Source organism: Micromys minutus (genome assembly GCF_963924665.1).
Source record: "Micromys minutus genome assembly, chromosome: 21".
NCBI lineage: Eukaryota > Metazoa > Chordata > Mammalia > Rodentia > Muridae > Micromys > Micromys minutus.
In genome coordinates this window covers 11,356,417-11,369,068 of record NC_137956.1, presented here as the reverse complement: position 1 = coordinate 11,369,068, position 12,652 = coordinate 11,356,417, and the positions used below count along the sequence as shown (strand labels likewise).

The following is a 12,652-nucleotide window of genomic DNA, read 5'->3' as shown; positions in this document are numbered from 1 at the left end:
AAGCTGCTTATAAGCAGCTGCCTAGCTAGGGTTGGGGGGAAGTGACCATGAGGTCCCTGGTAGCACTAATCAGTGAATCTCTTGGTGGGTTCATCCTTGACTGGACGATGGAGAGGCCACAGAAGGCGGGACCTGGCGGGAGAGGACAGATCAGCACGGTGCCCCTTTGAAGGGAGTCTCTGTCCTTATATGCTGCCTCTCAGCTGCTTCAAGAGGCACGGCTTTCCTCTGCCCTGCTCTTCCAACAACAGTCAGCCAACCAAGAGACCACGGACTGGGCCCCTTGAACCCGGAAGACAAAACAAATCTTTCCTCCTTTAAGTTGACTTTCCCCGTTATTTTGTCAGCGATGGAAACTTCATACACTTCTGTGAACCTCTGAAAAACTTCTAAAGAAAGTATTATAGAGAATACCAGAAGGCCATACACAGACACTTCAAAATAAAAGGATAATGAAAAGGAGCAGCAGTGTAGCAAAGGATTTCATGCATATGACATGATGAGAAATGATTTATTAATTTAAAATGAAAAGGCAGTGGTGGTGCACACCTCTAATCCTAGCACTTGGGAGGCAGAGGCAGGCGGATCTTGGGTTCAAGGCCAGCCTGGTCTCTGGCGTTCACAGGCCGTAAGTGTGGAAACTGAGACTAGAGAAAGATATCCACAGCCATGGAGTCTCTGTCCCGAGAGCCAGGGATAGCATTCAACTAACAGAGACCGTCACAAGGCCCTTGTTACTGGAGATAGTTCTGATCTATCACAGAAAACATTTTCCAAGATCTCATGCAATATTTACAAGAGGCTATAAAGAGATGGGAGGGGCCACAGATGATGAGGTAAACCAGAAGCCACCTTACCTCGGGGGCCCAGTAATGCCCTGAAATAGGTACTGAGTGACGCATCGAAATGTTCCATTTTAAAACCTATTAAAGAGAAAGGAGACATTGATTACTGTCTACTCAAAATACTCCTTATACGCATTTTCCTAAAAGAACAAGAACAAGCCATTTTCAGAGGTGCAAAGGAGAAGGCCGAATTCCTCACACACAACCAAGAATGCTTCCCACTCCCCCACGCAACCGATGTACAAGGCTGAAAATCAGAACAAAAACACCTCCTGTGAGTTCACATAAACAAACGAACAAACAAAAAACAATCTACTCCCAGTTTCTGAATTTCTTTTCTCAGTTGCACAGAAACCCTCCATGTGGTGCTGAACCTCAGTGGGAAAGAAGAACTGGATTGGAAGGCGGCAGACATCCATCCCCACAGGGAAAAGACACTCAAAACAGCGGGAGAGGAGTTGTGTCCGTGCTTGTCACCAGATAGAATATATGCTGTATGTTATATGCACTTAGGCTATACATAGTGTATGCTATGTACAATCTAATTTAAAGTATTCTTATGGGGGGTATGTATGTGGAAGTCCAAGGACAAGCTTGGGAACTGGTTCTTTCCTTCTACACGTGGGTCCACAGGATTGAAACTCAGGTTGTCACACTTGGCAGCAAGTACCTTTACCTGCAGAGCCATCTTGCTAGCCCCAGCCTTCCCCTGATGCTGTTATTATGGCATTTACACACACAGAGATCACAAACACACATGCAGATACACACACACACTCACACGAGCTCTCGAGCGCACACACGCGCACGCGCACACGCACGCACAGCCCCCCTCCCCACCCAGTCACGTATACTCCATTGACTCCTTTCTTGACTCTGCTCCCTGCTTAAAATTACGTGTCACCTCCATCTTTATTTTAAATACTTCATGTCCGGAGTAAAACAATTTAAATATTAAACATCATGTCCTCCAACCCCAGTCATGTCAGCTCCAAACAGAGGGAAGCCAGTGGTAGTGCTTGAACAAACTGGTCCAGAAATCTCTCCCCTTTGGAGCGCACACACAAAGTCACAATAAACAAACTTTTGTACATTTGTATTCTAAACCATTAGCAAACAACCAAATCAACTTAGCACTAAAAATAGCAAGCTGATCACAGGAGAGAGTCAAGTGTTCATCCTCAGGACTCCATCACGTTGGGCTGGGTGTAGAAGTGCACGCCTTTGAGGCAAGCCCGTGCTAGCCACAGTTCCAGATCAGCTGCGGCTACAAAATGAGACTCTGTCCCCAAACAAACAATTCCGTTAAATCTAATATAACTTTAATCTATGGTTATCACATTCACAACCATGTGAATTTTAGCTGTGCTGTAAATGTAGTTGCACTGTTTTATACAGAATCAATCACCGAGCCCTCCAGTTCTTCTGAAAAATCGTCAGAACCGTTTCTAAGCATTGCCAAACCTCTAGGGCAAGGGTGGGGCATGGGGACAGATAATATTTCCAGAGAGAAACCAGGAAGAACAAGGGATTATCTAAAAACACCCGAAGCTAAGTGGAAACACTAAATATCAAGTATCTATTGTCGCTATGTCCAGGGAAGTGCAAACGGGTAGACATTCAGCAGCATCACCTAGAACACGTGCTGGACCCAGAAGGCACAAGGGCGCACGTGGGAAGCAGAGCAGGCGCTGGAACGCACCTCTGTGGTAGCTGAGATACACACACCCGATGCTACACCTCAGGAATAAAACTCAAGTCACGGTACTGGATTCCAACAAACAGTTCCCGGAGAGACACGAGGAAACAAGAACTGTTCACTCCGATTGTTAACGAAGGGCTTTTCAGAAGGGGGAGCTTCAGTTCTCTAAGTAGAGGCCTCGGGAAAGCTGGAGATAAGAGTGCAGAAAGGCTTTAAAAGATACGATGCTAACTGGCTGGGTGGGGGTGGAGAGTGTAGAAGAGCCATTAGTGGGTTGGGGAAAAAAGTAAGTTCCTGGAACTGCTCTAAATGACCCATTATCCCAAGGACAGCGGCCTAGTCCAGTTTGAGAATCTAGGCTAACATGGCCAGAGAAGAGCAGAAAAGCGTAAGGTCAGATTTCAGTCTGAGAGGACTGACTCCAGCAGCGGGCTACGGGAGAGACTTGTGGGTTTAGTATCTGGAGACACCGAAGACAGTATTTGTCCTGGATAATCTGTCTAGAATGCTGTGCTGTGGAGGTCTGCGGGAGCTGGCTTGGGGGGGGGGGTGCTCTTCAAAAGCATGCCCAGGAGGAGACTTTGCCAGAGTGCCACATCTGTTCTGACGGTGCCTTCTCAGTTGCACAGCTTTTCTCAATCAAACTTAGGAACACAGTGAAAAAGCAAATAGTCTTTGGAAGAACAGATATGGAAAACAGTCAAGAGGGATCCGTCCACGGAAGGGCTCACTGTTCCTGTGAGGAAGTGAGGGCTGACCCGTGCGTGACTCACCAGCTTGACTCTGACAGGTCAGGTGTCCCCCCCCCCGCCCACACACACCCACAACTGGGTGTGTCCACATGCTCTTCACAGCTGCTTGTTCTCATAAGGTCTGTCACCAAAGGCTCCCTGGTACCATTCATACCCACAATGCTATGCTTCCATCCGCCCCAATTCACACCACTCATCATTCACACCATTCATTTCTTCACTGACACCCGTACACCTGCTGTCTGCACCAGGCTCTGCGCGCTGAGGACTTAAAACCGTAAGAGACACAACAGTTCGGAAAACAGAATCCAAGGCCGGAGAGAACACTATGAACACGGAAACAGGATCTGAACGATTTCCAAGACCTGCAGTCAAATGCAGTCTGAGAACACTGAACCGAAAATGGCAGAAACGCTTTAGATGATGCTGTACAACACTACAACAATTGTACAACACTCGGGACAGAGGCACAACCCACAGAATCTTACTTGCAGTACAGATCGCGTTGTCCAGGGTATCCCTGCTAACTACAGGCTCCCAACGGGACAAACAGGTAGTAAGTGACATCCACTTATTAGACTGGCTGTTCACACAGCCTTGATGAATGTGACCTTAAAATATACTGATGCTGATGATTTGCAGATGTCAGAATAAGCCTTTTAAAGTGTGTTTGATGTGAAAAGGTTAAAACTGGCTAGTGTGTGTGTGTGTGTGAGAGAGAGAGAGAGAGAGACAGACAGACAGACAGACAGAGAACTTAGTATGTACAGGCTTTCATATGATCTGTGGCATCAGGCATTCAGTGGGGTCTTGAAGTACATCCAAGGAGATCAGAGAAACAACTGTATTGATGACAGATACATACATGAAACATGATACACCTTCACAAGAAGAAAGCAGGGTAAAGGGATGGAATGAACCTCAAATGGGACTTATTTTCAGGAATCGAGTTAGAGCCGGCTGCCCTGAGGACAGCAGGTGTGAATGCACGAGCCCTGTGTCCAAGGGAAAGGGCCCTGTACACCTACAGAAAAACACAATGGATCTGAGGCTTGGGTGCGAGCTCTGCAGGGGTCAAATGGCACGGCTTGCAGAGAGCATGTGGCAAACAGCTTGGAAAAGAAGAGGGGTGCCAATTCTTAGCTGTCCACACCACCTCTATCCCTGATGCTGACTGTGGACGACCTTTCCAGACTCATGCCACGCTGGACTGACCACTGACCCACTGCTGCGTGGCCTTTGGGATATACTCTCATATTGGTACAGAACCCTAAAGGACCTTTGACACTTAACCTGGTCATCTGGAATTATGGGAACGCCATGACCTGATTTACAATAATGTTCAATCATGCTGTCAGGTCTGCAGCCTGCCTGCTGCAGTTTCCAGCCTCTGTGAAGAGACGTAATTCTCAAGCCTGCTGGGCCAAGGGAACACAGCCACTCTGTACCGTGGTGCCAGGAGGGACCAAGCCAGGCACCGGGCCTCTCTAGGGGAGGCTTTGATCCTCTGGAGCAAGCAACAGGCTTTTCTTTGATCTGCCTGGCTCCCTACAAATTGACAAGAAATACATGACAGGAATAGGTTACTCTCCCCAGAAACAAGACCCTGCTGACACTGAACCAAAACCTCTACTCAACCTCACGGAAACGGCAGGCCACAGCCAGGCGTATCAGAATCCATTTTTTGAAATCCCAACCATAAGAGTATCCTAAAGCTATTTAGGAATTTGAGAGCACACATAAAAACACATGGACAAAGATTAAACGCGTGAGCAGCAGATATCAGACAATCTCCTTTCTGACTGTAACAGACAAAAAAGCCTAGGTTGGCCTCAAACTGGTGATCTCCCTGCCTCAGCCTCCTAATGGCAGGATAACTGGTTAGTATTGGGAGGCGTGCCAGCACAGTCCCGACTCTCTTCCCACTATAAAATCACTGCTGTTGGTAACTGTGCAACACTACGAGTGTGTCACGTTTTAAACATCGCACTATGGAAAACTGGCAGGCGCCGGCATTCTGTTTATAAACTCTCCTGTATTTACTTGGGTTCAATTCCCCACAAAGCAGCTCACAATTATCTGTAGCTCCAGTTCGAAGGGAGCTGGTACCCTCTCACAGACATACGTGCAGGCAAAGCACCAAAATGAATGGATGGATGGATGGATGGATGGATGGATGGATGGATGGATGGATGCCCTTATATTTATGAGAGGACAGCTGGAGAGCAGGAGGGGAGGAAAGAGTTCAGCACACCACCTAAATCATTTCCAGCAACTACTCCGAATTTAGAATCCTTATGCCTGAATTCAAAGAAAGATCAGAACCACCACAGCATGAAATACTGTAAACTCTGACCCCAAAAAGGCAAACAAACCACATGCCCAAAGAGGGCCCGCCTGCTCCTGTGGAAGCCCACCCCCAATCTAGCTCCTTAGCTCCCTCTGAATGTAGTGTAAGCCCAGATGAATTATATAGCAATTACTAGAAGCATCTTCAAAGAATGAAAAATGACGCCATGACAGGTTTCCCAGCAAGCCAGCCCCTCTGCTGCTTCCCACTGGGCTGCCAAGGGGGAGAGAAGTGTGGCCAGGGGCCTGGGATGGCAGTGATGACAGTGACAGCTGCGGCTCCTCAGGCGATGGAACCAAATCTGAAGACTGTGAGATCTCCCAGGCAGTCTGGCTGCTGAAGGAAGCAAGAAAGCAAGGAAAGGGCTCGGACCACACCGCAGTCCGACAGGCACAACTTTATAAGGCGACATCACAGAATTGGAATACAAATCACAGAAAGAGCTGATGCCTAAACCCACAACCAGGCCAGCTGCCTGGTGATCCATCTATGCTAGGAACATTCTGGAAATCCAGTGTTTCTGGCGGCAAAGGTGACAGGAGCCTCCTGGCAGACTCCTGTTCTGTGAAATCAGTCCAGTCAAATGCCTTTTGGCTTAAAAATATATCATTGAAGTTTAGCTGTCTACCATGTTACCCCATCACACTGTGTCTTACCGTTTTGAACTGCCAAAGTTCACCTAAAACAGCCAACTAGCTGGGCTAACAAACCTATGACCTGTGAGGGCAGGTTGGCACTTAAGAGCCTGCCCTCAGGCTCATATGATGACTTTTGATGGTCAACTTAGGGTGAGCAGGTGTGGGACACTCTTTATGTTGGCTGCCAACACACACACACACACACACACACACACACACACACACACACACCCATAGCCACAACACATTCCTCCTGAATTTTGGGGTGTTCTATGCTGAGAACTTTAGCTGCCAAACAGAGAGAAGGAGCAGCAGTTCTTTTTGGAAATGTTAAAACACAGCCTTGGGGCATCGTGGTGCTCTGTGAATTCCCAGCCAGCCCACAGGAGTAAGACCTCCATCTCAAAAACAAAAACAGAAATGTTAAATACAGGAGGGGAAACACTTTTAACAAGCTTCAGGATATGAATGTAACCCAACAGTGAAATCCCTTAAAACTCCTGCCTTTGAAATAAATAATAAAGGTGGGTTAACAACAAAAATAATAATAATAAGATAAATTACTCACATTAGTTCAGTGCCTTTGTTCCCACGTATAAAGCTGTTCTTTTTCTACTGCAGAATTCCCATTTGCTCTTACCTCACTGAAAGAACAGAACTCTCATCACCACCCTGAAGACATCCTTCCTTTCTTCCTGACAAACTTAAAGAAAAGCAGCACAGCCCATTCAGGCTCTCAGATCAGTAACTAAAAGCAAGGTTTGGATGTGTTGCCTATTGGTAAAGCCTTCCTACTCTTTGGACACAATGGGACAATTTTGGGACACACATATTTAAAATGTTGCCAAATCAGAATTCCTTTGCACTAAAATAAGATGAGATGTTTCAAATGGGAAGCTTCCATCTCCGACTCCTGTGGTCGCTGGTTGGTGGAGGGAAGAGGAAGGAGGGAAGAGGGGGAAGGGAGGAGGGACTCACTATTTTAGGGCCTGAGGGTACTTTGCATTGGTTAGCTCACACTCTGGCAAGCATGTCCCCAGGACTTAGGCACACACACACAGAAGGGTACTGGTGGAGACTACCCGCTGCTGGGGGTGCTTTCTAAACCGATGGCTGGCTTTTCGTGGCCATCTGTGGTACTCGTGGTGCAGTGTGGATCATTTGTTTGAGACAAGATCTCACTTATGTAACCCAAACTGGTCTCAAACCTCATAATCCTCCTGCCTCAGCCTCCAGGGGTTTAGGATTGTTTACCCACATGTAAATCCTCTCTGCTCCCTTCAATACCAGCCCTTCCTCCTTCCTCAGAGCCCCAGTCAGGTGCCCTCCCTGGAGTTCTTTGTAGCTTTGCTATCTGGGCTCACTCAGCATACACAATCTGGTTATTTCAGTTAGGTATTACAAAACACAACACTGTACACCTTAAAGTTTTACTTATTTCAATTCCTTCGGATCGTGATCAGATGGCAGTACACAATCATGATACCACAGATGGTCAGACACTCAGGACACACGTGGCATTGCGAAGGGAAGTGGGAGGAAGACCCGCTATCCCACAACAGCAGCTTCCTAAGATCCTTCTTACAGAGGGAGTTTTCCAGGGAGCCCTTCTCAATGCTCTGTGCCTCTCTGAGCAATACACTCGGCAAAAACATTCTGTGAAGTATGAAACTTTAAAAATACAAACACGCACGCACGTACGTGTACACCTTTTAACATTGAAAGGCACTTCCTTTCTACTTGGGACAAAGGCATGTGCTTTCCTGGTCCTTAAAAACAATATATAAATAATCTAAGAAACTCAGACGTTAAGAAAATCAGTCTGAAAGGGCAACTAAAAGAATCCTACAATTCAATCCTAGGGGAATTCTTAACAGGGATTTTTAGCTTTCACAATCTCTAACACAGACTCCACATAACAACTTATTTATCAGAGATGGGTACATTGTTATAGAATTTATTCTTGGGCTGGAGAGATGGCTCAGTGGTTAAGAGCACTAACTGCTTTTCCAGAGGTCCCAAGTTCAAATCCCAGCAACCATATGGTGGCTCACAACCATCTGTAATGGGATCCAATGCCTTCTTCTGGTGTGTCTGAAGAAAACGACAGTGTACTCACTGCATAAATATATTCTTTTAAAAAAGAAATTTATTCGCAACAGTACCAACTTCATTTCCTCTTTAAACCCGAGAACTAGTGATAACTTCTGCTTCATCAAAACACACTCTGTTGCTTGGAATGAGACAATATCTAATGCACAGAATCCTTACTGCTAAGTGAACACTGGTTTGCAGCAGGTGGACTCAGTACGCACTCCCACAATACCCCATCAACGCCCACAAAGCTACACTGCAGCAATGTAACCTTGCATTGGGGTGGGAGTCCAGCCACACCAGGCGTTTGAAATGGAGCCACCTCACGCTAACATACTTCTTGAGGAGTTATGTGCAGAGCAGTACACTGCTTTACTGGTAAAAGCACAGAGGCCAAGAGGACTCCACCCTTCTTAGAACAGAGTAGTGAGCGATATGCTGGCCAATCAGAATTGAGCAATGGTGGCGAGGAGCTCATACTCTGAAGCAGCCGGCCAGGTTCAAAGTGCCTGTCTTGCCAACAGATGACCTTGGGAAAGTTAATCTCTCGGAGGAGTCTTCGGCCTCCAGTCTGTGAAATGGGGATAATTAGACCTTCACGTGACCCAGTGAGTCAACATAGGTAAAATATTATTACCATCATTACAAACAACACTGATCAAACATACACCCAATGTTTACGAACTCAGCTAGGCCCTAAACTGGAATTCTTTACGAGGCAGCGGGCAGTGACACTGGTATCAGGGCTCTGTCATTCTCTATTGTGGATGGAATCACAGGCAATAATAAAATGTGACTCACAGGACCTGCAAGAAAACTCTGTGCAAACTTCTCTGGGACGCTAAGAGGATGCTGATCACTAACTTCTCTGTGAGAAATGCAGAGCAGGGTGCATTTAGTAAAGAGCAGATGTGAGCCTGAGTCTGACCCACCTCTTACCCCTCAGAACCAGCAAGTGTGGGCACACGGTGACCTCTGCTTTTGTGTACCAGGCTTGAGTTTATGCAGACGTCCTCTCATACCAGAGGGTGTCGGAACTGGAACTGTCTGATGAAGGTGCCGAGAACCAAACTTTGGTCCTCTAAAAGAGCGGTAAGTGCTTTTAGGCAAGAAGATTCAAGTTCTTTGACTAAGAGGCAACGGATGGGTCTGGACATCACGGTCCCAAGTCAGGATCCACTTTTCCTAGAGAGGCGTGAGCTGCCAATGGCCATGTACCCAAAACCTGACTCAGGTCGTCTGCTCTACATCCTGCTGCTCCTGAATCCTCCAGACAGCCTCCCAAGGGTCCTATGATGCAAATGTCATTACTGCCAGTGACTCTCTACAAGAGAGAATGACAGAGCCTGAGATCAAACAAGTTTCACAGCCCATGACCTTGCAGGGAATTTCAACCCAACTTCTTGATTGTACTAAGATAATGAAGACAGTAGATACCAGAACGGGTTGGATATACATTTCTTATGAGAATATACAGGATTAATTTAAAATGGTAACATATTTCAATACAACCGTATGAACACTGCCCTCAAAACAGCTGTGTTCCCCTTAAAATGGATGTTATCAGAGGCCTCAGAAACCTCTGCAATGCATTACCAGATAGGACAAACGAGGCCATGACCCTCCCTAGGCCTCATCTGCAAACTCCAAATCATTTTCACCTCCCCCAACCCCTTCCCCAAGATGGAGTTTCTCTGTGCTGTCCTGGCTGTCCTAGAATTTGCTCTGTAGACCAGGCTGGCCCTGCCTCCTTAGTGTTGGGATTTAAGTCATGTGCTACCAGCCAGTTCCACTGTCTTTCAATCTGTGATAAAATGGTGGAGATTTTCTTTGTTTGCAAAATGTAATTATTAGTTAAAATACAACTATCTGTTTATTTGTCCACAATTCTAAGCAGGTCTAAGCTCTTCAAGAGTGAAACCTCTGGAGCTCACATCTGTACCTTTATAGAGAACCTGGATGAGCATGTGACTGCCATGTAAGCCAGGACAAGTGAGGACATGTGTGTGCCCTCCTGGAGTCCCTCGGTTTCCTAGCAACGGCTTTTCTGACCTGGCTGTGCTTGCTCACATCACCCAGAAGCTTTAAAACACAGTGTCTGGAAGCCATGCCTAGAAGGTCAGGTTCGCTCTTCTGGAGAGAGAGCTCTTTGGGCAGCTCCGCAGGATGGGTCTGCTTCAGTAACTGGCTCCTGAATGCCCATGTCCAGGCTCACAGTTACAGCTGCTGATGCTTACACACCCACCCCATCATCGATCACGTTACACCGACAAAGCCCAGACAGCAGGCTCAAGGACAAGCTGGTTTTTAGACCAACAGATCCTGGCACAACTCCTTGTTTGCTGTAATTTTATCAGCTAAGAGGAAGGAGGACCACTTCTATTCCAACCATCTCTCCAAATGAAACAAAACTCTACCACCACAGAAACAAATTCTTAGATATTCCAATACTGCCCCACCTCACATTTATGGCATATACCCAGCATGCATTACACAGCGCAGCTCTCTCTCCTGCTGACTCCCCAAGGATGTGAAGTTCTGTGAGAAGCCCCTGGCTGTTAGTTCTTCAAGCCACAAAGCAGGGTCGGAACTATTTTTAAAGCAGAAAACTTTCCATCTTAGATTCTAAAGTTCTCAATGCTATTAATGTCACCGCAGGAGCAATCCTTTTATTTTTATCAGGAAAAAAACCAAACCCAGAATTTCCCCTGCTTCTTCCCCAGAGAACCAGAGGTAGTCAGTGGGTTCGAAGGGAACTCTGAATAGAAGCATCAGATACTTGCCACGAGTCAGGGAGGCCTCCAAACAATTCAAGCAAGCTAAGTAGTGTTGCTCTTGGCTGCACAAGAGCTAGACTGTGAGACCACTGCCGAAGACACAGCACACTTTGGTTGGACATCTGAGAATAGGACTGATTCAAATACTTCTCCCCTGCTGGCTTCCGTAACACCATAGGGTGCTTTGGGCCACTGGTTTTATCCAACAGTGAATCCCGAATGAGTACCAACCAGCTTGACGAGGTATGCCTTCTGGAACAATAGCACATGAAGGTTACGAAGGCAACCAACCACTCACTTTCCGGTCAGGGAATGGGGAGTGGTCACTAAGGCCTTGGGAGTGATGGGGAAGAATCTGCTGTTCTAACAGACAGACATGTCAAAATGCCTCCTCAGTCCGTTCTGCTTACATCCATAGGTAAGTGCTGCTTTCAGCCTTGCCCAGGGAAGACTGTCTCTGTGGTCAGTGCAGCAGAGAAAGTGAGTGCTCGGCCCTAAATAGGACATATCGCTCCCTAATGCTCAGGAGAGAAAAGAATGTGAAGGCCAAAGGAGGGGAGTGTGAGATGACCTTCAGACAGAGCAGGCTGCAGTAACTGAGCTTTCTGGTTACAAAGACAGGAAGGAAGAAAACAGAAGAGGACAGGAGGGTTGGAGAGGGACGTGCTGGGGGACATCTAGGGGTGGTGGGAGAAAAGAGAATCGGGATACCGTGTATTCATGCTTGAATCCTCAGAGAAAAGACTTAAAAACCACCATCAATACACCAACAACCTATCTGACTGTCTAGAGATTTAAATTGAGTCAAAGAAGTCAATGCATTTATATAATATTTCTGCAATAACCAGTTACAGAGCTGGAGAACAGCTGAGTGGTTACCAAGGTCTATAAGTGCCAGGGAAAGATGTGGCAATCAAAGCAAACTTGCACTGATGGTACCATCCCATGCCAGACTGTACCAGGTCAATGTTTGCAGGGTACTTCCCCTGAGAAACCAGGTGAAGGGTAGTTAGATCTATGTGCTCTCTCTTTTATTTCTTTTAAGTTCCCATTTCCCTTCATCCTCACCGACTGCCCCGCCCTAGCTCTCTCGGTGTCTGCACTCTCTTACAGCTACATAGGAATCTGCAACTCTCAACAGGCTCATTTTTTACAAATCCGTAATGGCGACAAGGAAACCTAACCAGCAAGCAAGGCTAAGCATTTATTAAATAAAAGCAAACACAGACAGATCCTCCATCCAATCTACATGGTGGTGGTTTTGGGGATGCGACTAAAGATAAATAAGAGTGCATGTTGAAAAAGGATGGGGGGGGGGGTCCTTTGACCTCTGTCCCAGAGTTTAAACCATCACCAAACACTGGGGTTTCCACGGAGCATCATTCATTTAACCCCCGACTCTGCAGGCCAGGTGGGATGGATGGAGGGCGGGTGTCCATCCTCCTGCTTCTCTTCAGGGAACCCTGCACTGCACACAGGCTACTTTCCAACGGG

At 46.8% G+C, this 12,652-nt stretch overlaps 1 protein-coding gene across 1 annotated transcript in view; it reads right to left on the bottom strand.

Moving 5' to 3' along the window:
* The window catches only part of ELOVL5 (ELOVL fatty acid elongase 5), a 55,008-nt gene that overhangs the window by 18,696 nt on the left and 23,660 nt on the right, over positions 1 to 12,652 (bottom strand). The window contains exon 2 of the mRNA XM_080934790.1: positions 858 to 923. Coding sequence (XP_080790916.1) covers positions 858 to 915 — 58 coding nt within the window. The 5' untranslated portion in view covers positions 916 to 923. The remainder of the gene's footprint in view (positions 1 to 857; positions 924 to 12,652) is intronic.